This window comes from Neovison vison, chromosome 2 (genome assembly GCF_020171115.1).
Source record: "Neovison vison isolate M4711 chromosome 2, ASM_NN_V1, whole genome shotgun sequence".
Lineage (NCBI taxonomy): Eukaryota > Metazoa > Chordata > Mammalia > Carnivora > Mustelidae > Neogale > Neogale vison.
In genome coordinates this window covers 34,388,621-34,413,838 of record NC_058092.1, presented here as the reverse complement: position 1 = coordinate 34,413,838, position 25,218 = coordinate 34,388,621, and the positions used below count along the sequence as shown (strand labels likewise).

General features: G+C 52.1%; 1 protein-coding gene across 3 annotated transcripts; it reads right to left on the bottom strand.

Annotated features, from left to right (window-relative positions):
• Positions 1-1,466: 1,466 nt before the first annotated feature.
• IPO13 (importin 13) lies at positions 1,467-21,561 on the bottom strand. Of its 3 annotated transcripts, XM_044238044.1 has the most exons (20): positions 20,872-21,561; positions 18,388-19,124; positions 12,910-13,050; positions 12,648-12,789; positions 12,373-12,539; positions 12,041-12,161; positions 11,807-11,954; positions 11,204-11,385; positions 11,097-11,123; positions 10,782-10,916; positions 10,443-10,586; positions 9,092-9,172; positions 8,195-8,332; positions 7,920-8,016; positions 4,904-4,956; positions 2,586-2,652; positions 2,439-2,497; positions 2,203-2,292; positions 1,727-1,908; positions 1,467-1,635 (listed from the first exon to the last, which is right to left on the bottom strand). In XM_044238044.1, exons 1-20 carry the CDS (start codon positions 20,953-20,955, stop codon positions 1,539-1,541), a joined length of 2,892 nt encoding a protein of 963 aa, XP_044093979.1. In that variant the 5' UTR covers positions 20,956-21,561; the 3' UTR covers positions 1,467-1,538. The 3 variants fall into 3 exon arrangements, with proteins under 3 accessions (XP_044093979.1, XP_044093981.1, XP_044093980.1); XM_044238046.1 differs by lacking the exons at positions 1,467-1,635; positions 1,727-1,908; positions 2,203-2,292; positions 4,904-4,956; XM_044238045.1 differs by lacking the exons at positions 1,467-1,635; positions 1,727-1,908; positions 2,203-2,292; ... (1 more) ...; positions 2,586-2,652; positions 4,904-4,956 and adding an exon at positions 6,554-6,728.
• Between the last annotated feature and the right edge of the window lie 3,657 nt (positions 21,562-25,218).

Here is a 25,218-nt window from a genome sequence, read left to right as displayed (position 1 = left end):
CCACATTGGGCTCCCTGCTCATTGGGGAGCCTGCTTCTCCTTCTGCCTGCTCTGCCTGCTGCTCCCCTGCTTGTGCTCTCTGACAAATAAATAAATAAAATCTTAAAAAAAAAAAAAAGGAAACATCTCTACATGCTTCAGGAGAACTGAGAAATCAAGAGTGAGAATGGGACTGAAGAAGGGTCTCGAGATGGCATATGAAACAGGGACTGATGCTAGCTGGCATGGAAAGAGAATGAATGAAGATGTGCCTCCATTCTTGTGCAAAGATGGGTAAAAAACAGGGGAAGGAGTGAGACAAACACGGGAGTAACTAGTTCTCCTATCACCTCCAAGGAGACACAAGGTTCAGGAATGGAAAAGGGGAGATCCAAACCCTGCTCTTAAGATCTTACTGTGGAGAAGGCTGGGTATCTAAGAGACAAGGTGGGTGGAGACAGAAAGGGGCAGAACCCTGCTAAGGAAAAGAGATCTACAGCCATCCAGGAGCTGTCCGTGGTCCTGACTGAGCCTTGACCATCAGGAGCTGGTCAGGTACCACAGAGGTGGAGCGCTCTGGGTATGAAGACAGCTCCAGGTTATGCATTCCTCTTCCTCTGCGGGCTGCCATGCTTCCTACCACACATGCTCAGCCCCACTTTATATATCTTTCCTCAACCATGTGCAAGTTTGGCCTCCATAACCCCATACAAGAAACCTATCCTGGAATTTAAAACCACTCTCCATTTCCTCCCTTCAAGCTGGACCCTGCCCCACCTCACTTTAGCCAAAAGCCCCAAGTGCTTTATCTAGGAAACCATCCATTTCCATCAGAAATGAAAGTTGAGGGACACCTAGGTGGCTGAGTCTACCTTTGACTCAGGTCATGAACTCAGGGTCCTGGGATTGAGTCCTACATTGGGCTCCTTGCTCAGTGGGGAGCTTGCTTCTCCCTCTGCCTGCCACTGCCCCTGCTTGTGTATGCTCATGCTCTCTCTCTCTCTGACAAATAAAATCTTTTTTTTTTTAATAAATAAAATCTTAAACAAAAAAAAAGAAATAAAAATTCCTCCATGCAGCCTTCCCTCACTGGTCCCATTCTCCCAGCTTAACATGGTGGCTATGAAGTAGATTAGCCTTTGTTCAGAGAGAACAAAGCAAGGCAGAACTAGGGGGCTAGTGCTCAGCATTGTTGATTTAATAAATGTATGCATGCACGAATGCTGGGACTAATTTAATGGATGGCAGTGGGCGGGGGGGAGGTTGGTGACATTACTGCAGGACCATTCCAACCCAAAGGCAACGGCAATATTATGAACGGCTCCAGCCTACGAGGCTTGGCTACAGTAGATCCCTTCTGCTCTAGGAGCTAGAAGTTGGCCCCACAACTCCCTACAAAGGCCTGGATCCAAACATCCCCCCATTCTTCCCCCAGGCCTTCGCCCAGTTAGGTGGTGGTGGCAGAGGAAAGGAAGCCGAGACAGCAATGCAATGAAGATCCAGGTTTACTCTTTGGGGACAGGGAGGGGTGAGGAGGCGTAGGTGGGACGGGGCGCCCCTCAGTAGTCAGCTGTATAATCTGTGCCATGAAGCCCCCGGCATAGCAGTGTGAATTCCTTCACCATCTCCTTCACCCGCCTCTTGTTCACTCGCTCACTGAAGAAGGGAAGGGAGATGAGGTTAGTACCATCCACCACTGCCGCCCTCTCCTCTGGACCCAAGCCCAGGCCCCGCCAGCTCTGCTCACCGAAGGATCTGCTGGCTGAAGGTGTCCTTCTGTTCAGGGCTGAGGCGGGCAGAGGGAAAACCGGGTGGCTGCAGGGCCTCCTTGATCCACATGCTCAGGAGGCTGAAGCAGTGTTTGTTCAGAGCAAATAGGATGTCGGCAAAGCAGTCCATGAGGCTGCGGGAGGCCTGGCCTCCAATGGCCTGAGGGAGATGGGTTCTCAGCACACCAGGGCCTTGCACCTTTTGTGGCAAGGGTGCCTAGCCACATCCCACCCACTCCCGGACAGTTCCTCAGCCAAACTGCACATGACAAGTGAATGCTGTTTTCTGAGAGCCGGCTGATCCTCACAGCAACCCTAACAACTGTCAGCCATTTAACTGATGAAGAAACAGAGTCAGAGAGTTTAGGGAACCAAAGGCCCTAGCTTCCCAGAAGAGCAGCTGCCTTGGCAGTGAGGGGCACCCCACCCCCCTCAAACACTGGCTCCATCTCACCTCCAGCACTGCTATGAGCAGCATACGGCCATCCTCTTGAACCACTTTCCCCACGGGTTCTACTTCCCCACACCGAGGCAGCAGCTCTGTCTACAGAGGATGGAGAGGCCTGTCAGCCTCAGCTCTTTCCCCACTCTCCCTGGGGACAAAACCGGCACACCACACCCCTACCCTCTGGAGTCCTGAACAGGGCTGGGTACAGGGTGGTGGGGGTCAGGACTGAGCATGGGACTCACAAAGAAGCCACAGGAGGCCTTGACAGTAGGTGCCTCGGGGAACTTGAGGGCCAGCACAGCTGCGGGAGAGGCAGAGGCAGATCAGATAGGGCCTAAAGATCCTCCTGAGGGGGCCCCAGGCCCTCCTGTCCACCTGGCCCCACTTACCACACTGGAACACAGCTTTGACATCCAATCGTTCACACAGGAACAAATCTGGCTTCCGCTTCAGAGCCTGCAGGAGGTGGAGCTGGTAAGCCCAGCCCCAACCAGCTGCAAGGACAAACCCCCCTTGCCCCCCACTCACCTGCCACCCCAGGCCCCAACTTCACGCACCATAGGTTACAGGCTGCCAAAATCAGCCACCCAGCCATCTCTGGGGGACCCATCCCACCCCACAGTTCAGTCAGTCAGGAGGGGAGCAGCCAGGGGATACTATGTACATGTACGTGTACTTGAATGCACTGGTGTGTGTGAGAGGTTGGGCGGGGGGGTTGTCACAATACAGAAAGCTTGGGTCCCAAGTCACTCCCTGAGCAAACACTTATTCTCCCCTCCATCAAGGTCAGATCTCCTGCAGGTTCCAGGTAGCCAGCAGTGACTGCTTTGATTTGGAGGCAGTCAAAACCCCCTGGATTTGTTAACAGGACAGCAAGAAGAGATGGCAGCTGGATGTGAAGCCCAGTCCAAAAGCACCCCTCCCCACAACCCACCTGCATTCCTCAAACACCCTCCAGCTTAGAAATAGGAAAAGTAGGGTAGGAGCCTTGGAGCCAATGGCCCCACCATTCAACCAGGACACCCTGTGTCCAGGCCCTTCTCAGCCACACCCAGCCCAGGAGTCAGTGCTGCCATGTGGGGGGAATGGAAGGAGTACAGGGGCCAGAGAGCCCATCCCAAGTGGCACCATCCCAAGGACACGAATGGCAGGCACATCCTCAGGTCACAGGAGATACTCTGCACAGCTCCAGCAGTCATCAAACACTGCTGCTCTTCAGCAGCCCCCCAACGCATACCATGTAGATGCCTAACCCCCCATCCCCTCACATACATTTCACTACCCTAGGTTCATTCATGTACAAACACACTCTCACGTACCTTCTCTGGGAATAGCCTACTTACCCTCAAACACAACTCTATCACATCCCTTATACGTACTTCCCCACATTTGCAACACACCCTGCTACATATTCACCCCCAAACCTCCCCACATCCCCCAGCCATGTCCACATGCCCACACCTTCAAGCTACCCAGTCCTCTAGCATATGTACTCTCCCGACACACCCATCCACAAACACACATATAAGTGCCTCACCCCCAAGGATGCACCCTCATAGATACCCACACACATCCATCTAGGCTCAGAACACACTCCCTGTTTCCCATTCCCACTGCGCCCCACCCCCTCTACTAGACTTGAGTTCTAAGAGAGTAAGAACTGTGCCTGCTTTTGCTTACCATTACATCCTCAGCATCTGGCGGAGTACCAAACATGTATTACACACTCAATAAATATTTGTGGAATGATTAAGCAAAGAAACTCATTACCCCAACCCACAGGAACCTCCCCATCAACCCCACACTAACCCCATGTCCCCATAGCTCAACACATGTATCTTCCACAACCTACATTCCCTAATACAGACCTACTGATACCACTACATACACTCCTCCATTAAAATACACACTCCCACAGCCCAACACACATACCTCCAACACATATCACTGTCCAAAACCCATCAATGCCTAACGCACATCAATATACAACATCCATCAGTGCACACACCCACACTCAAGTACACATTTATCCCAACACAATAGCTGCTCTATTTAGAGCAGCTACATGATTTCTGTTTCCAAAGTCAAAACACACAAATAAGGTCCAACACACTTAAACACACACCAAACACAAAAACATCCCAATGCAGTCTCACAATGGAGCCAGCACCCCACCTCCCAGCAGCAGCAAACCCATCTGCCAGCCCGACTCAGGACTCAGGACTCAGGACTCAGGACTTTGCCCCGAGCACATTCATCTTTAGCCCCTCCCTTTAGAGCTCCTCCCGGCCACCTCTCCAAAGCAGGCTGGGGGCACTGAGGCAGGCAGTTCCCGGCAGGAGCACGGGGACAATGAACCCCAGGCCCTTTAACTCCAATCTTACCCCTGAACTTCTCGGGCATCACAGCTGCACAGGAGCTGCTGGGCACAGTTACTCCCCCTCCCCCACCCAGGCCAGCCCAGCTCCCTCCCTTCAGGTTCGCCTCTCCCTGGTCTTGGTGGAAGAATGAGCTAGTTGAGGCAAAGGGGCACTAAAGGAGGATGTTGGGTTGTCAACTTCCACGGAAACAGATGAAGAAACTCTATTCAACTGAACAGAAAAAAAATTTGTCAACAGAAAGCTAAAAATAGGCTTAAATTGAATTTCAACATAAGAGAAAGAGAAAGAGAGAGAACAGAACGTGAATGAATAAAACTAAAACACACCTGTGCCAGGAGTTGCATAAATGAATCAACAATATCAGGATGATCCCTGGGCCCTAAAATATAATAAAGATGGAACTTAAGAAAAAATTATACAAACAGCAACTCAACCTCATATAGTTATGTGGGACTGAGAGCCTGCAGGGAGACAGCGTGGGGGCACATGAGCAGCAGGAAGCAAGATAAAGAAACAAAACATACAAAAACCATGAACTGGGAGAAGCCCAACAGAAAGAGACGGCAAAGTGAAGGACGGGCCTGCCCCAGCTCCCTCCCAAGGGGCCTTCCACCTACTCCCCACTCCTCCTCAGGCCAGTCCCCCGAGTGATCCTTTGGTGCTGGAGCAATGTTGGACTCCATAGAGCTGAACAAACAACCCCCACACTCTTGCTTCAGCCTCTGGCTGGCTGGGGTGGCCCTACACTGCCTCCTAGCACATACCACCCCACACTCGCCATCAAAGAGGAGGGCAGGGCTGGTGGGAGGTCAGTCCTTGGTAACTCCCGCGAATGCCTGGCCAAAGGCCCCGGAAAGGTGAGGGCATCAGGGCCTGAGCAGGTGCCCTCTCACTTCCGTGGCCTTAGAGCTCTGTGTCTGGCCAAGGAAAGGAATCTCCTGGGTCTACTTAAACCAGAGGACTTCTCCTTGGCTCGGGCAGGGCCCAGTATGCTGTGGAGATGGCTGGTCAAGCCACTGGCAGGGTCTGGGGAAGAAACTGTATCATGAGGCCCAAAATGAGAGCCCCACCCAGCAAAGTCCCTCCACATGGACACTGACTCAGCAGAGGGCCAGGCTAAGGGCTAAACACCAGCTCCCACCATCTGGACACAAGAAGTAAGAGGGAAACCAGTCAACATGTCACCCCATGGTGCAGTGGGAAGGCAGAGGCTGAGAAAGGAATGGCAAGACTGGGAAGTGTAACAGGTAAGAGGGCCATTCTGTCCTGCAAGACAACCAATAAGGCCAACAAATCTGATTGCCGTTGGACACTAGTCTGCTTCCAATGCTGTTGACACCTGTGGTAAGGGTGAGGCATGTGTCTGGAGGGCTGCTTGGGCTGCTCCACTCTGAGGAGGAGGCACCGCACGAGCATCTGCCTGAAACACCACTAAGGAGCTGTGTGATCTTGTGCAAGCCACAAATGCCCAGTTTCCCCAACCATAAAGCAGACCATGAGCTCTTTCCTGCCTCCCTCTCCAGGTTACAAGGAGCCACTGAGAAAGCCCATCTCCTTCACACCTGAGCTCCGAGTTACTCAAGTCCTGGAAAGTGAGGCCCAATGTGCCCCATGCCTGGGTCCCCCTGTGGACAGCATGTTTGATATTCAGCAGATGCCCTGCTAGCAGAGGGCCCCAGACAGTGGGGAAGAAAGGCTCCAAGGGCAGGGAGACCTCACCCTCCTCTCTTCAACAGCATCTGATACCTACTCTACTCTGGCCTTGTTCTGGGTACTGAGGAGGCAGAGAGAAGAGCCTCAACCCTGCCCTTGAGGGGCTTAGTCTAGGGAGAGAGATGAACACACAAAAGCAGATTACTGAGTAGGACTGGTGCCGTGTCAGCAGTGTGTACATGACGTAGTCCCAGCCCAAAGTCGGAAACACCCAATTCTAACCCAAAGAAGCCTCTGAGGACAGATGCGTGGGCAAGGGTTGGAGGAGGGGCGCTCACCCAGTAAAGGGTACAGGGCATTCCAGTCAGAGGATCAAATGGGACACAGGAAGGGAGAAGTCGGTGTGGCTGGACTGCTGGCATGTCGGGGACGCTGGCAGGAGAAGACACTGAGGAGTAAGCAGGAGCTGCATCATGTGGGTGGGAGTGGGAGGAGAACCTGAGGCAATGGAGAACGACAAAAGGGTTTCCAGCCGGGGAGGGAAATTATTCAGATGTGTGTTTCCTAAAGAACATTACAACTGTAGGGTGCAAAGAGGGGCCTGGGGAGAAGGGCAGATGTCAGGGAAAGCAGTTAGAGGACTGCTGAGGTGATCCAGACACCCCACACTGAGGTGTGGTCATGGAGGGAGGGGAGAGGTAGGCAAACTATGGGATAATCAGGGTCCAGGACCACCCAGACTTGCCCCCGACTAGACATGAGGGGTGGGAGAGGTGGAGTTAAGGATGGCCACACCTGGTTTCTGGCTCAAGTTTCTGCCCACTTCGTACCTACCCACAGCCCACTGGAGCAGAGGCCAGCATCATGGGACCACACATTGACCAAATAAGCAGAGAGCACTCTGGCTCCAGTGGAAAGCCCTGGTGAGCGCCCAGCCCGTGACCACAAATCCAGGCAAGACTCATGAGGCTAGCAGAGCAGCACCATTTCTTTTCCAAGTTAGAAGCCTGGGGTAGACAGCAGGGGAAGCCTGGAGCCCTCTGCTCCCAGCTCTCTCAGGCAGAGGGCCACAGAGAATAGAGCGCTGGGGCCACAGCCAAAGGGTTTTGACCTAGAGCGTAGGGAAAGGAACCAACACTCCCTGAGTACTTCCTGTGCAAAAACCCCCAAGTCAGGGGACCAAAAGACACTACTTTCATACCTATAACAACCCTATCCAGTACATGAAATCTCCACTCCATGGACATGGAAACGAAGGCTCCACAAAACAAAGGTAAGTGACTTGCCCAAGGTCACACAACTAGTTGGTGGTGATGAGCTTAGAATCTAGGTCTATCTGACTCCAAAGTCCATGTTCTTTCCCCTTTTCATTATATCCCATAGAAAAGGAGCCAGCCTAGTGCCCCAAGTCCCTCAGAGCTCTGGCCCCACCTTCCCACACATCAAGATCGGCCCTGAGCCCAGCAGGCCAGTAGAAGACATCATTCACTCTCTTATCCACTTCAACCTAAGATGTCAGCTATTTGGAGGGTGACAATTGTGCTGTGCTTGATCCTGTAAGTTTCCCATCAAGTCCCATGTGCAACTCAGGGGACAGAGGAGAACAGAGTGGGCAGCTTTGGCTCCCCAGTCAGGGAAGCAGAGGCAGTGGCAGTGGCGGCAGCAGCAGAGACCCTGGTCAGGACCTACCTTGCTGGAAGAGAGTGAGTGTGACGGAGGTGACGAGCAGGAAGAGGGCCTCAATTGGGGGAAAGTGGGCAGGTTCATGAGCAAAGATGTGGACCAGCTACAACAAAGCAGGGAATGCTGGTCAGTTGAGGCCCTGTCTCCCAAGAACTGGCCAGCATCCCCGGAATGCAGGTCAGGACCCCTGCCAGGGCACCCATTCACCCCATTCCACCCATCCACCCCATCCCAAAGTCAGATGAAATCTAGAATACTGCTGCCTCAGTCAGAAGGCCCACCTGTCGAGTGAGGTCAAGAGCAGAGGCCTGGGGGATGGTGCTGTACATCCGACCCAGCATCTCACACAGCTGTGGCACCATGGGGGCAAAGTCATCCAGCAGGGTCTTAACGGACTTCTCAAAGATAGCGCATACCGCCTTGGGAAGGAAGCAAAGGGGCCCATGAAATAGACAATATTATGATCATCAAACTTGCCAAGAGACTAGATCTTTATTACTCCAACCACTAAAAAGAAACTATAATTATGGAATGTGATAGGGGTGCCAATTATCATACAATGGCAATCACATTATAACACAGAAATATACCAAATTCACATGCTGTACACTTAAATTTAAACAATGTTAAACATCAAATATATTTCAAGAAAGAAAGAAAGAAACCAGAAAGCAAAGGGGCCCTGGTTAGCAGTTCACAATCAGCTGGAACAGAACTGAAGCCCTGCACAGAGGAGGCCTAAGGAGGGACCCTTACCTATAAGCCTGGCCTGACCCTGCATGTCAGGAAGGTAAACAAGTCCCTCACCCCGAAAGGCAGGAGTCAAAAAGGCCCTTCTCAAAGGGGCAGAGGATGGAACTTTGCAACTCAAGTCTTGCTACTTACATCTCCACCATTTCCTCTCACAGAGCAGCAATAGCAAGAAAATCCTAAATTGAAAAGGGACCAAAGGCAGGTCTCTGATTACAAAGCAGACCCCTGACTGTCACTCAGCACCAACATCATAACTCTTTGGTCAAGTACTTTGTGATACTGGGAAGTTCTGAATATCTTCCCAAAAAATTCCTTGTACCTGTAGTGCAAGATTCACCTCACCGAGATGGGGCAGCAACACCTTCCTCCTGCTCCATATCTAAGCACAGTCACCATATGAGTAGATAGCAAGGACAGGGGCTCACCTCCACCACCTGGGCATCATTCAGCCATTTGCTCAGCACCTTCTGGATAAGCTGGAAGACCTGCTGCAACACCACAACCACCTGAAGACACAGGAAGAAGTGAGGTGCCCCCACCACCACTCTCGCCCACCCAAGATGGACATGGTAATACAAAGCAAGCTGGAAATTCAACTCTATTACCCCAGACCACACATTGAGGACTCAGTGAATGGGACCTTGGGGGAAGGGCTAGATCACTGAATCCCCCATGAATGAAAGAGGATATCCTGAATTCTAAGGATCATTTTAGAGGAAGCCTCAAAATGCAAAGCAGGGATATTATGAGGGCCTCAGAAAATTACCAAAACTTTGTAACTTTAAAAAAAAAACAAAACACTCTCTATCCATTTCTGCTCAGAAAAATCCTGTTAGTGCCAAAGCCTAAGGGCTAGCCCCTGAAGAAGTGGAGATGCTATGTCACCCAAACAGGCCTAGGGTGGAGAGCCCCAAGGTATACACATATATGGCAGTTTATGGAGGAGCAGAGAGCAGATTGAGGTCCTGGGAGGTGAGGGAAGGCAGGACAATGACTACTACCATGGAAGGAGAAGGGGCTCTGTTGGAGGATGCTGGCCCAAGTTTGATCTAGAGCCAAAAGGGAAACTGAAACTAAGGTGAGGAGTTGAGGAGAGGAGCCAGGATACTGTGATTTCCTTTTCTCCAGGAGAAACCCTGGGAACGATGACCCAAGCAGTCTCCCACATTTATTCAGAACTTTATAGTATGCAAAGTACTTTCACATATGGTACCCAGCACAGCTCTATGACATGAGCAAGCCAGAGAGTCTGACATTCATGGTTTTGAATGGAAAGCTGAGGCTGGCCCCAGATCAAACAGCTTATAAGTGGTCACCCCAACCTCCCTGTGCCTAAGCTCACCATGGTACTTGTCACACTGCTTTGTGACAATCTCATTACATGTATACATGTAGAGCATGTAAGTATCCCCGGTGCCCACAGGGAACAGTGAATAGTGAAGTAGAAATTGGGGGTTAAACAGGGGTCCATAATTACATCACTTAGGAGGTTGAAGGATAATGCCAGTGTCCCCCATGGGGCGAAGGAACCACAATGACATCACCCCAGTTGGGCTGGGGACAAAGACAACATCGCCCACAGGGTTGGATGAGGCAATGACATCACTCTCTATAGAGTGAAGGGCAATGATAAGGTCATTCACAGGGTCAGAGGACCAAATGCATCATGCCTCATGGGGCCAAGGGAACAATGACAATATTACCCATAAAGTTGGGGAGAAACAATGACATTCCCACAGGGTGTATGGTGGGGGGGACAATGGCAACATCACCCACGGGGTTGGGTCCCTGTGGCACTGGCAGCTTCCGGAGCTCAGGGCCTTCATGATCGTCCTCATGATGACTGACATCCAGTGTGGTGAAGAGGTTGGAGAGAAGACCCAAGATGTGGACAATGGCCAGCTTGTTGGAAGGATTAGGCTATGGGGAGAATCAAACCAAGCTCTGGATCTCCCAGCCTCAGTTTGCCTCCTGACCCCAGCCCGGACTGCCAACTCCAACCCCACCCACCAGCAGCCACAGCCCACACAAAGGGAAGCTCATCCCTGCCCTCTGGCTACCCGTGTGTACACACACACACACACACACACACACACACACACCCAGCTCACTCACTATCTCCTCTGCTAGCTTCTCCAGCTGCTGGATGTAGGGTGAGATAAGCGAGTGCAGGTTCTTAAGGATCTCCTCCACCTGTAGGGCTGACAGCAGGAAGCCCAGTGCCTGCATCAGCCACATGCACTGGCTCGTCTGTGGGGCAGAACACAGAAAGTCAATCCTGGACATATCTGGCCGTGGGTAGGAGGAATGAACCTCTTGGGGGAAAATTCCAAGAACAGGAACAAAAGACAAGGGGTAGGAAAAGGCAGAAGAGGATTTCCACAGATTTCCACAATATCCCCAAGGACCCCTAGAAACTTCTGGGCTCACCTTGTGGATCTGTTTCATCAACACATCCTGGAGATAAACAGAAGGAATATGGGATTGGTGGAGTGCAATGGGCCCTGAGACCCAGCCCCACCCAGGCCCCTGCATACCTGGGAGACAGCCACGATGTTAGCAGCATAGGGTGGCAGGTCATACTTGCATTCTCGGCAGATCTTCTTGAGGGTGGACACAGAAGAGACAGAGAGCTCAGGATTGCCTAGAGCATGCAGTACAAGGGGCAGAACACTGTTGATCATGACAGGGTGGTCAGCCAGCCATTCAGACAGAGCTCCTGGGGGAAGAAGGAAGAGGGGAGGATATTGGAGGCAGGCCAGGCTGGCTTTGTACCATGTTCCTGTGAGGCACACAGAGCTTCTGGCAGGATCAAGTTACAGTCTTAGTACTGAATAGGGAAATATGCATGCACATCCTCAAACAGGAGCCTTATAGCTGAGAAGCAGGAAGGAGTTACTCAGAAGAGGTCTAAGCAGTGCTGTTCCATTGACAGCAAACTAGCCTGACTGAATTGCAGCTCAGAACACTGTAGGAAGGACCCCTAGATGTGCCAGGACAGTCTGTTGGGTGCAATGCTGACTGTGTGTGTGGGCATGTGTGTCTCTCCCATTCTGGACAGGAACCAGCAGGCTGACTGTGGCTAGGGATGGGTGTCTGTGGCTCTGGAAATGTGCTCATGGGTGTGTGCCAGGTCTCACCAATGGTGAACATGACAGTATCCGCCAGCTGCACGTTGCTGATGCTGATCCGTGGAATGAGGCCAATGAGCCCAGGCACCACATCAGAATAATTGACATCGATGGTCTCTGCGATGGATTGGAAGCCATAGAGCAGGGCCTCTGTGTGCTGAGGAAAGAGGGTGCCACTGGCTTGGCTGAGGAGGAGGTTACGACAGTTCTGGGAGGGCTGAGGGAATCAGGCTTGGGAGGTACCTGCCAGGAGTAGGGCTCCTCTGAGCTGGTGAGCAAACGGCCCAGCTTGTCATAGAGGTTGCTGAGCAGCTCGGCCCCCAGCATCTCATACACATACATGAGCGTATCTGAGATGTCCACCCTAAGAAGCAGATGAAGACCTTATACACTGCCCGATCCTGCCCCCAAGTCCAGAAGCCCACCCCCATCAATTCCCTCACAACCCTGCAAAAGTGCCTAGAGAATAGAGAAAGGAGCCCCAGGATTCAGGAAGGCTGGCCTCGGGTTCCTCTCCTTATTGCCTTCATCAGTTCAGGACTCTATTTAGAGGTAGGACTGCCTGCTACCATCACCTGTAAATCCGGAACTGTTCCTTCTCATCTGAGGACCAGAATCCGTATTCCTCGTCAGAAGGGAACTGGGCCTTGTGCAGAAGCACATCCACTAGCTGGAAGTAGACTGGCCGGTACACCTGCTGGTATACAGCCTGCTTCTCTGCCTCGAAGGACAGAATGTCATCCTGAGAGAGCCAGGGAAGGAAGTTAGCCACCTAGGCACCAGGCCCGTAAGTCCATGATCTGCCTTCTATCATTACAGCTCAATCCTACTGGAGGTCACACAGACACACCTGCAGCGTGTACCAGAAGGTGAGGGTCAGGGAACTGGTGGTCTCGTTGACAGGGTAGTGGCCAGGGATGCCAGTACAGAACATAATCATGTTGACAAGGGCCAGGAAACTCTGCCAGTGCTCCACTTGATCCAGCAAGGCCCTTGGAAGGAGGATGTATAATAAGGTCATTCCACCTCCCCCAGTAGGGCTTCATAACTCCACCTCTTAGAGGGCCCTGCTATTCCACCCCCCCACCCCCACCAGCTGCCCCACTCCTTACCGGGAGTGGTTCTCGCCCAGGGCCACAGCAATGCGACAGATGCCATGGGAGGTCTCCATGTCCCCATTCTGAACTGCCTGTCGCAGTTGATCTTGCAGTCCCAGCACCAGCGGGATGAGTTTCAGGAGTGTGTTCACATACCTGGAGGCAAGAAATTAAGGAGACCCATCAGAGCCGCCTGCCCATCCCCCACCGGCTTTGAGAGAGTCGCACATTCTCTCTGTCTTCCAGCAAGTCCCCTCCCCTACATTAAACCCAAAGTGAAAAAGAGGTCAGGGCCTACAAGGTAGCTTTAATGCTGCCCATGTTGGGAAAAACCTCAGGTCAGGAGCCTACCTCCGGGAGAACTCTGGGAAGAAAGTATAAGAAGGTCAGTGTTGAATGGGTTGAGTTATGTTCTCTAATTAGACTTACATTTGATTCTGGCATGGGTTAAGACGTTTGGGGAAGTTGAAATGAGATGCACATATTTTGCATGTGGGAAGGACATAAATTTTGGGGACTAGAGGGCAGACTGTTATGGGCTGAATTGTATCCTCCCCTCAGAAAGTATGCTGAAGTCTTAATCTCTAATATCTCAGAATGTAATCTTATTTGGAAGCAGGGTCAGTGCAGATGAGATCATAGAGTAGGGGAGAGCTCTACAACGGGTATCCCTAAAAGAAGGCAACTACATGAAGACAGACTTACAGGGAGAATGACATGTGATGACAAAGGTAAAGATTGGAGTCATGCAACCGCAAGCCAAGGAACAAGACTGCCAGCAAACCACCAGAAGCTAGGTGGAGGTTAGGAAGGGCTTCCCTATAGGTTTTCAGAGGAAGCCAACACTTTGACTTTGGACTTCAAACCTCCGCAACAGTGAGACAGTAAATTTCTGTTGTTTAAAGCTACCCAGTGTACTTTATTTAAAGTGGTACTTTATTACGGCCCCTCCAGGAAACTAATATAGACAGTGTTAAGGGAGACTGAACAAGGACAGGAAACAGAGGAGTTAATACAGGCTCAGAAGCCCTGATCAAGATTTCAGGAGACACCGACAGCATCAATCCCCACTGTCCACTCCACTCCCTACCACCAAATCCGAACTCCTTTGTACTCTGGTGGCAATATGAAGGGAGAGCAGTAGATGATGGAACTGGAAGACAGCTAAGAGGCAAAATGGTCAGGACTTGATGACTGACTGGATACAACAATGGGGAAGAGTTAAGGACAGCTCTCAGGTTACGAGACAACTACTAAGATGGTGGAGCTGTGTACTGAGGTCAGGAGAAGTGGGTGGAGGGGGGATAGTACTAAATTTAATGGAAGGCCAGAAGGTGGTAAGTTCAGCATTAGGCATGTTGAATCAGAGGTACCTGGTGAGATCTGCAAACAGAAGTGTCCAGAGAGTTGGATATGAAAACCTGAAGCCCAAGAGAGAAGCTGGAGCAGGAGACACTCATGGGCAAACAACTGATAATTGAAGCTATGGGAGCAGATGAGCATTGCCCAGGAAGAAAGCACTGAATGAGAGAAAAAAGGGTCCAAGTCAGAGTCCTGAGGCACAATGATCTTAAAGGGGGAGCAGGGGAAGCACAGTATACAAAAGAGACAGAGAACACTAGCTCCACTCACTGGACCCCTCTCCAGAAGCCTGCTCTTTGGAAATCAGACTAATCAGAGGAAATGATACTATCGGCAGGTTGGGGGATCAGATGCTTGAGACCCTCTGCTACCAATCATAGTGTCACCAGAGCAATGTATGGAGAGGAAGGGGGACTGATGTACCAGAGGAGTTCTATCTGTATTCGCCCTAAGCAGGTGCTAGGCAGGCAGGTAGTCTCATAACCTCAGAGGTAGGATGAAAACAACAAGAGGCAACCAGCCCAAGATGTTGGCTTTCTCCAAATCTCCATTCTGGTGGGACAAGGTGCCCATGCCAGGATACCCCCAACCCAGAGACAGCCCTAGAGGGTGCAGCTTGGAGACAGCTGGGATAGCTTCAGTCTCATGACCCTGACACAGGCTGCACCACCAGACAATGGGTACCTTCAGGCCAGACTCTGGCACAAAGAGCAGGGGGAGGGCCAAAGCCCTGGCCCTCGAGCTTCCCAGCAGCTGAGATGGGGGCAGGAGGTAGTGCTTTATCCCCAAAGCATCCCTACCAAGGCTCTCTCACACCTGCTGAAGTTGATGTACACAGCAGGTACTCAGTCTTCACTGGGTTCTTGATTTGTCATATTTGAGTTGCATAATAGGCTCAATCACGGACAATATGGTCCAGAAGGGCTCCGAGTATTACTCAAGGTCATACAGTAACTTAGAAACAACTTAGAAACAAATGCCAGGCTGGGGCAGCCGCTTCTACTGCAGCAGGACAGCTCTTTCAGGGCCCAGCCTGAATTTCTCCAAATGATCTATGCAAATCTCAGTCCATATCTCAAATTTGAACTGATAAGAGCCGCCAAGAGTCTGTCTAATTTCACCTTCTCTCTTCCCCCAGCCCCCATTGAAAAGCTTTTCTAGGATTAAAAACACATTTCAGGAAAAAGAAAATCAAGGCAGAGAGAGCCAAGCAGCTTCTAGAAGAGTGGGAAAGGGGACCTGAGTGCAAGCTCAGTTAAGGGGACAGCCAACGTCAGGACACCTGGGGAAAACAGTGGCCAGATGACCCAAGAGTCAAAATCACAGGTGACTTTCTCAAGCCAGAGTCCTGGAAACTAGACTAACAGAGCAAGGCCTAAACTCTGACACCAGGCTGGGTGCAGCCCACCAACAGGGAAAACACTTGTTTAGATTTCCTACCACCTGGGCACCTGTTCCTGAGAACTGTGAGTAGGCAGAAGAACAAGTCTGAGGCTTCTGGAGGCTTGTAGATTTCGGGGAGGGAGATAGTATAGCTTTAAGGCCATGGCTGAGACTGGGTTTAAGAGGCCTAGTTCCCACTGGTCAGCTCAAGCTGCTGGGGCAGGGCTGCTAGAACTTGCCGGCTGCCACTCACACTGAGCTCAGCCCAGACCTGCAATTAGAGCTCCGGGAGGAGAGCTGAGAAAATGGGGAGAGTTGCTAAGCAACCATGGGGGCTGCAGCCAATGGGCGCTCAGGAGGCTATGGGTTCCCTCACTGGCTCCTTGTTCGCTCATTCGTTCAGAGGAGAAGAGGCATCAATTACCTGCCAAAGCCCTCGAGACTGGCTGGGCGGGTAAACCTGGGTGTATCCAAGGACACCCCATATCACCCATGCAGTGGCCCCGGGCAATTCCCCTTAGCCACTAACTGTCCGAGCCCAGCTGGCACTTGAGCTACAGGCTGCTGAGGAAGGCTAGCCCTGGGACTCAGTACTCACCTTGAGTTGGAAAACCTGGGAAACCACAGGAAAGATAGACTAACTACCAATGCAGTAACAAATACCATAAATGGTGGCAAGTACCATTTATGGGGTGTACAGGAACCACAAGAGACCTTTCACAGACCTTCTCTTCTTTGATCCTCATACCAAAATATTCTTTATAGAGCACCAGGAGCCCTGTGCATATTATCCTGTTTAAGCCTTTACAACTCTGTGTGGTTGATATCATCACACCCATTTTACTGATGAGGAAACTGAGGCTTAAAAATGACCTACCCAAGGTCTCAGATCTAGCAAGCGGACCATCTGAGATTCAAACTCAGACGTGACTAATGCCAAGGCCGGAGCCATTAACCACTCTCTGATGCGCTCTTTCGGTGTTTTCCCCTCCAACTCTGTTAAGTGTTTCTAAAGCCCCATCTCTCCTTCTTCTTCCTCTTTTTTTTTATTATTATTTTATTTTTTAAGTAAGCTTCATGCCCAGTGTGGAGCCCAACTTGGGGCTTGAACTCACAACCCTGAGATCACAACCTGAGCTGAAGAGTTAGATACTTAACGGACTGAGCCACTCAGGCGCCCTAAAAGCCCTATCTCTATAGTGTTGTTAGTGTCTCCAGTCTCGCCCTGGCCAATCCAACCTATACTAAAAATCTCATTATGCCCTTTTCTCTGCTTGAAATCCTTTAATATCTTTACATCCTCCTCAGGATGAAGACCAAAATCTTAAACCTAGCTGACAAGGTCTTGCATGATCTGGGATCAGACCTCCAACTGGCCCTTAAACCCTGCTGTTTAATCACCCCCACTCACCAGGCTCTCTCAACACATTTTCATTGCTCAGGCTCTTTAAAGCACACCTCCTCTGGGAAGCCTTCCACAACCCTAAGATAGGGTTAAATGCCTCCTCTGGGCTCTCACAGTACCCCCAACCCTGCTTTCTGCATTATGGCATTCATCTCATTGACCATCCTTGCCCCTTTAGGTAGGTGTCTGTTAGACTGTGAGCTCCTGGCTTGCTGAAGTCAACCCATTCATCCCTGTGCACCGGGTGCCCAGCAGAGGGCCCAAGACACAAACAGGTGCCTGACAAACATCTGCCCAAACAGCTCACTACACTCACCTTCCTTCAGGCCCCTGTGGGTACTATGGTGCTGCCCACCACAGGCCTTCGTCCCTGCTGTGTTTCTGACGTCTGGAATACTCTCACTCCTCCTCTGACCTCCCCCACCCCGCTCCCACCTCTCGCCATTCAGGCAACTCCTACTTCTCATCTGTTCAAAAAATACTGAATGCTACCAAATGCTGCCAGGCACAGTGTGACAAAATAAAATGACACAGTGCCTGTCCTCACAGAGCTGAGAGACCAATGGGGAGACACACGGTAATTTACAATGAAACTGCGTTATAGGCTAAGAAGGAGAAACAGTAGGAGCTCTGAGATGAAATAATTGAGGAGACCAAACTTAGTGTTAAAAATCACTGATGGCTCTCCCAAGAAAATGAAGTTTCAGCTGAGGTAGAGATGATGTGCCAAGTACATGGGACAGTCAAGGAACTGAAGAGATCATGTGAGAGTGAAGAAAGGAGTGTGGCCTGAGAAGAGGCTAGAGATGAGCCACAGTGTGCAGTACCTTTGTGAATCACATTAAGGATTCTGAACTTCATCCTAAGAACTGTAAAAAGCCACTGACGGGGTCTGAGCAGAAAGGACAACTGGATCCTCATTTTCAAAAGACCACTCTGGCTGCGGGGCGTGCAGTAAAAGGTACAAGAGTAAAAGCCAGGGGACTAGTGAAAAAGCTCTGCAGTAATTTGGGGAGAGAGATGATGACAGCTTGGACTAGGGTGGTGGCAGTGGAGACGGAAAAAATAGATTTGCAATATGGTCAAGAGCAGAACAGCCAGGACTTGACGACTGATTGGTAGAGAGAAAAAGAAGAAAGAGTCAAATATTGTAATGAGTAATTTGTTGGATGGTTAGTTGTCTGTCTCCCTCTCTGAACCATAAGGACCACGTCTTGTTTGCTTCCTTGTGTATCACCAGCATAGGAACACGTATGCCGTAGGCACTCAAATAGTGTTTACTGAATGGATGGATGGATGGCCAAGCAAGCTGTCCTTCTCTGGGAAGATGGGAACCAGCTCACCTCTGGGCATCAGGCTGCGAGATGGCATTGACAATGGCCTCCACACTGCTGTCGAAGAGCTCTGAGTCCTGCAGAGCAGCAAAGGCAGCCTGAATGAGCGCCTCACAGTCCTGCAATGGCACCTCCAGCTGCACCCAGCTGGAAAAGCACTTGAGCACCTTCTGACGCACACAGCTGGGTGAGCTGGGCTGCTGTAGCAGCTGCTCTAGCAACGGGAAGACAGCCCCGCACTCCACTGCCAGGCTGGCCCGCACCAGGCCTTTGCGATACTGGGGAAGACGGCTCGTCTGGAACTCCTCCGGCAGCACTGTCAGCAGCTCGAGTAGGGCCAGGCAGCGGCCCTGACCATCCACCGGTGAGTCCTCAGCCTGGAAGAGCCGTACCATATCTGCCACGGCACATGGCCAAGCGTCAGGCATCATGCTGAGAGCCAGGGAGGCCAGTGCCACACAGAGCCGAGTCAGCACAATCTTGGAGCCACTAGCAAAGTGGGTGATCTGGGTGAAGAGCTGTGCCTTTAGACTTTCATACTGGTCAGTGGGTATGTCACTCCAGTAGCGAGAGATCTTGATGTGCAGGGCACTGGCCCCAAAGTACTGGATCTCAGGCACCTTGTCGGGCTGCAGTAGCTGCCAGCTGAAGTGCCAGGCCTGTGGGGAGACCTGGGCCTGCATCAGCCATTTCTGAGCCAGGTTCTTGTTCTCAATGTTGGGATCGTAGTAGAGCTGGTGCAGCGCCTGCAGGACAGCACAGGACTGAGCAGGTGCTGGGCACTCTGGATCCTGCCAGAGCCCAGAACAGAGGGTATGACTTGGTCCTGCAAGTCTGCTCTCTCTGAGGGGCTGAGCAGGCCAAGCCCAGGGCTCTACAGTGTTTTCTGAGCCCAGGGTTCTACTGATAACTTGAGAGCCTGAACTCTGCCTGTGCTCTACCATATTCTCTTCTCCTTATAGAAAAGCATTATGGGTTCAGAGAGTGAACCTCCACAGGAAGTCAGAAAGAGGAGGTTGAGCTCCCCAAAAGGGAGACACCTGAGGTAAAAGACAAGGCCCAGGTTGAAGGAATGGCTCCACAGGGATGAAGCTAAGCCCGAGTAGAACATGGAATAGCCTGAGGGGCCCTGACCCTCCCAGGCACAGCTGCTCCCATCAACTCCAAGACTTCTATTCAGCTCCCCCAGGATCATCCCTAGGTCACTCCAGATGCTGGCACCAAAGCCAGTGTGAAATCTGAGCAGGGCTAAGATTTTGCCAGGCAGCCGTAGGCCAGAGACATACTGGAAGGGAGAGTGAGCACAGCCCTCAGAGAGCACACGTGAGGGTCCAAAAAGCTGGTCAAGTCTTGGCTAGCAGCCCTGGCAAATGCCTTGTCTGGAGCTCTCAACTAGCCAAATCCCCAGGGCCCAAATTCCATAGGGACTTCACACAGTAAGAAAACAGTGGTTTGTCTCCCTGGCAGCACATGGAAGAGTGCGCCACCATGCCAACACTGCCCAGCCCCAGGGAGTAGAACAGCCAGGTCAGGACTCTGACCCCCTAAGCAGGCTCCATTCAAGTAGTCTTAGCCCAATATGTACTTCTGACAGCAAGTTCTAGTTACTGTCCCTTTTTTGACCACTCCAGGATGCTGAGGGAGGCACAGAAAAGCAGAAGGGTTGCATTCTTGCATTTGGAATGGCAAAAAGGGATCAAGAATAACAAGTGAATATCTGTTACCATTCCCCGCTTCCCAGCAAGGTAGCCCTATCTCCCCATACATCACAGTGGGGAGGCATTTCTGCATCCCAGGCCTCCGGGGCAGAACACAGAAAAGAACCAGAGAAGCAGTTCAAAAAAGATGGCCTGGGCAGTGGGAGAACCTGGGAAGGCCATGGCAGGAAGCTGTGTGGGCAGGAGGGCAAGGAAAGGACCCTGAGGCTGCCAGCAGGCCTGAACCCCTTGAACCCAGCACAAAACAAAGGGGGCCAGCCCTTCCAGCCTGCCCAGGACTGGTCTGGCCTCCATCCAATATAAGAAGGACCCTTCTCCAAGAAAGAGTAAAAACAACCCAGACTGTTTTAGTTTCAGGTAATTTTCTGAGCCCCTGGGTCAAAAACAGGTCCAGGATGGCTCAGCATCTGTAAGCTTCCTGGAGACTGAGCTGCAGGTCTCCTGGGTTCCTGGTTTCTTACTGCACTGCTCATGCCGTTCCCATGGAGCTGGAGAATAGCCAGTGTGGCTATAGGTCTAGGCCATCAGCACTCTGGAGGGACCATCCCAAGACCCTAGAGTATCCACAGAGAGCCCATGTCTAAGGAAAGCCAAAAATAGACCATTAGGACACCACTACACTGCTGTGCATGCCTGCCCAGAGAGACAGCAAATGCCAGGTGCTCTGGGGGCACCATCCCAGCAGGCACCCAGCCCAAGCCTGGGCTCTGGCACTGGTATCAGTCCCCAGAACTTCTGCTCTGTCACTGGACCGCCCACCCCAGGGCCCTCATACCTTCTCCACGTTCTCCACAGTGAAGTCCAAGGCTGGTGCTGCTCCAGCCCCTGTAGCCCCTGGCTGCTCCTCCCGCCGCTCCATCTTTGCTCCCTCCCCAGCAGGGAGGTAGACCCTGACCTATCTCCTGCCCCAGCCCCTTGGCTGCTGGCCCCCTGCTAGACCCCGGCTTGGGTTCCCAGGAAGCGGTGGGGTGACAGGGGGCCCAGGGCGGGCATGGCTGCCGAGGCCTCCCCACCTCGGTCGGGGATGGGGGGCTTGCCAGAGGCCAAAAGGGTGCTCTTAAGAGGAAGCCAATGAGGGGGACTCCGAAGAGGGAGCCGTCAGTGAAGAGTTCGCAGGCGGGGGTCCCGGTGGTGGGTTACGGCTCTGTCCCCAGAATCTCTGAGGAAGGAGTCATAGGGAAGGCAGGCCTGTGGGGGAAACCGAGCCCCTGGCCCGTGAGAGGTCACAGGGTCGATGGTCTGTACCCACAACACCCTCGTCTGAGGGAGCTCTCGGGTCCTACGAGGAGGTCACGGGGTAGGGGGTGACGAGGGAGAGAGCCCTTCGCGGGTTACGGAGGCGTCCGACGAGGCGCAGGGGTGCAGCTTCGCGAAGAGTCCGTAGAGTTGAGGGGCTGTGGCAGGTCCCCTCCGCTCGGCCTGGCCCGCGCTCTTCTCACCGCCCGGCTCCGGCCCCGCTACCGCCGCCGCCGCCGCCCTAGTGACTGACAGGCGAGCCGGCCCGGCCGGGACGGGGCGGGGACCTCAGCGAGGCGCGGGCTGCCCCCAGCGCCTGTTCCCGGCACGGCCGACTCAGGCGCCACCCTCCCCCCGCCCCTGCCCTGGCCCGGCCCGGCCCGGCACAGCCCGGCACGGCCCAGCGGAACTGCGCAGAAACTCATTCCGGGTCTCTGGTCTTGTCCTCGCCCCGGCCCGCGCGCCCCCGAGCAGGCGACGGAGCGGCGCGCCGCTCGAGGCCCCCACTGAGCCAAGGCCCCGCCGCTGGGTACCCTGGGAAACGTAGTCCGCATTGCGGCTAGCGGGAGGGCGGCGCCTTGCGGCAGAGGTCGGGAGCACGTGGACTGGGGACCCGTGGAGCCCCGCCGGCCCCAGACCTCCGGCCCGCCTCAGGGTCAGATCTGCGGGAGGCGCTGATGAGCATTTCCCTAGGAGCACGTGACCGAGGGGGCCGGTGGTTTGAGCTGGGAATGCAGGCTAGAGGAAAAGGCGTGCGTTGGGGCTTGGCATGGAGGAACAGGTCACCGTGGTGCCGCGCTGCCGGCGCCTCCTGGGGACCGGGAAGAGGGCGATCTGGGCAGAAGGCATCAGCACCGCCCACAGTAGAAAGGGGGCTTGGTGCGCCCCAGGAATAAAAAAGGACGGCTCTGCGAGTGCTCAGACCAACCAGGAAACCACATACCATGGACAGTACTCGGAGAATTTCCTAGGGTGCTTGGAAGCAGCTTCTCTTTATGAGTAATTAGAATAAGAATAGCTCACATTTAAGTGCTAGGAACAAGTAGTACTTTGCATACCTAAGTCTGATTCTCTGGACAACTCTGCGGTGGGTTTTTTAGTCACCATTTTCCGACGAGGAAACAGATCGAGAAAGGTTGAGCTTTCAGCTAGTGTAGCAGAGACCAGCATAGATCTTGTTGACTGCAGACCCCAGCAGACCCTACTCCTTCACTTCCACTTGTCCTTATGTTAACTCTTATTTTTAAAGTTTATTTATTTAAATAATTTCTGCACCCAACGGTGGGGACCAGACTCACAACCCTGAGATCAAGAGTCCCATGCTCTTCCGAATGAGCCAGCCAGGCACCCCGAACTTTTATTAACTCTTGTCAGTTATCCCAGCAGGGGAAAAAATGATCAAAAGGGAAAGGAGGACTTGTATTTGTATTCAGTGGAGGAAGCTGACATTGGCAATACCTGCTAAGGCTGAAGAAGGTGAGTGCAAGCTTCCCTGAGGAGGAGAAACTTGGTCTGGGCTTGAAGAATAGAGAGAAAGGTGTAAGGAGAGGGGCTGGATTAGCTCGGAAGCAAAATCTAGTGGGAGTCTAGTCACTCAACAAATCTTAAGTGGGGTTTCAAGTGGGCAGTGATGATTGGATTTGCATTTTAGAAAAACCTATCTGTAGGATGTAGGATAAATTGAATTCATCACTTGGGTGTGCAGGGAGTGAACCCCCCGGCTTTCATCAGAGTTCCTAAGGACTTTACAACCCCCAAACAGGTTAAGAACAACTCCTGTGACCAAGAAAGGTGATCTCACATAGTGCAGATTCTCCTAGATCTTTTCTCTGATCCCTTAGCTTTCTACACAGCCTCTCCTTTCCCAGATGAGACCTCAGTGAGTCAGCTGGTGCACATACACTCTGTCACAGGGGAAACAGGACCATTTTTGGACAAGAGAGGAAGAAAGCCATTGGCAAGTGCAGGGGGCAGCACGTGGAACCCACACCTCAGTTCCTGGATGAACCAAATGTTCAGGGAATTTTTGGGTGCTCCCTGAAGCTTTAAAAACTGCCATTTCAAAGCTGCTTATAGTTTTCCATTTTATAAGAGTTGGTGACTTGATAACACTTTGGAGGAGACGATAGCTTGGTTTTGGGAAGACCACTCAAAGGGGCAATGTAGTTTTTTTGCAAATGTGAAACAAAGACTACGGTCAAGAATGGAAATACTGGGGCGCCTGGGTGGCTCAGTGGGTTGGGCCACTGCCTTCGGCTCGGGTCATGGTCTCAGGGTCCTGGGATCGAGTCCCGCATCGGGCTCTCTGCTCGGCGGGGGGCCTGCTTCCTCCTCTCTCTCTCTGCCTGCCTCTCTGCCTACTTGTGATCTCTGTCAAATAAATAAATTAAATCTTAAAAAAAAAAAAAAAAGAATGGAAATACCACCTGTGGCTTCCGGGAGTGGAAAGTACTCTGCCTGGTGAGTTCACATGCCAGTGACCTCTGCTAAGTTGTAGGCAGAGAACTACGGCTCTGGAACTTGTTCCTTTGGGGGATAGGGGCTTTATTTTATTTTATTTTATTCTTTAAGAGGGATTTTGGTTCTTGTGGAACCGTGTTCTTCTTAGAGAAGGTACAGTTTCAGCTGGGACTGTGTGAGATGTTGGGCACAATCTCTCTGGGGCCCAGAATGCATCGTTGAGTTGGAGGGACCCTACTTGCTCAAGGACTGGCAATCAAGACTGTTGAGAGCCAGCACCCTTGGCTTGGGTTCTGACCTGGCTCTCTTGCCAGGTCAATGCATTGTCAGAGGTGGTTTCAGTCTGTCTTCTTTAAGTGGCTTTGAGAGCTGATATGACCACTGAAGGGCAGGGTCTGGAGGGCTTGGGGGCTAGGCCAGGATTTCAAGTCTTTCCAGCAGGGGCTACCTGGACCCGATGACCCTGCTTGATGGGATGACCTCCTTCATCCCCAACCAGGGCCAGGGCCTAGGCCTCCATGAGGTGTCTGCAAACTGCATGGCACTGGTTCCATTTTCTTCGGGTGCAGGTGGGAAGGGCTGGGGACTGAGGATCCTCAATCAGTTTGGAGGAAGAGCGGTGGGGCAAAGGGGTGTTTGAGGGCAGTGTGAGAGCACCAGAGTTTGGGGAGCACCTAGAACTGGGGCAGTGAAAATGGAAGAGTGGAAGCACAGACCCGTTTCTCCTCCTTGACCCAGAACGCACACAGCCGTCCCTGTTGTCTGCTCCTCACTCTGGCCCGAGTGAAGTGGGCAACTGTGCCAAAGCAGCCAGGCACTTAGACAGTTTGGAAGGAATTTTGGTTAGCAGTGGCAGATGCCCGAGGGGTCCCACTCTCAGCCAGCTCATTCCCACGGTGCTCTCATGCGCCCCTGGCTACAGCCACTGCCCTTGTACTCACAGCTGTCAAATCTATCTCCAGTCTAGCCCTCCCTTCTCAGCTCAGACCACATATCCCTTCCTCCCGATGGCCCTTCGACACCCCATGCTTCCTCAGACTTGGCATCCTTTCTAAATGCAGGCCCTCATCTTATTTCCAAAAAAGAACATCGTATCAGACAAATTCACAGGACCCAGGAAACAGGGTTTCACAGGGACAGGCAGGAAAGCTCAGATGATTGCACTAACTTTTGAGAGATGACTTGGGGACACGGTGGAAGGCCAGAGTCAGAACTAACCTCTTCCTTCCTTCCAGAAGCAGGTGTGTACCTCTTAGCTTCTTGTCCTTTTCATACTATCTGTCAAACTGAACTTCCATAATTATTTATAGTCTGTCTCTCCTGAGTTAAGCTTAAGGGCAGGGATCATGTACCTTTCAGCTCTGTATCTCTGGTGTCTACCGTATAATAGGTAATTAATAAATACTTGTTGAACGAATAAATGAAT

Excerpts from the sequence above, each read along its gene's own strand:
- IPO13 (XM_044238044.1), bottom strand. The coding sequence starts at position 20,955 with ATGGAGCGGCGGGAGGAGCAGCCAGGGGCTACAGGGGCTGGAGCAGCA. Across the intron at positions 12,540-12,647 it reads CCTTCTGGTACACGCTGCAG|GATGACATTCTGTCCTTCGA; the intron begins GTGTGTCTGTGT and ends TGGCTCTCTCAG. Across the intron at positions 8,333-9,091 it reads ATGATGCCCAGGTGGTGGAG|GCGGTATGCGCTATCTTTGA; the intron begins GTGAGCCCCTGT and ends TTCCTTCCCAAG.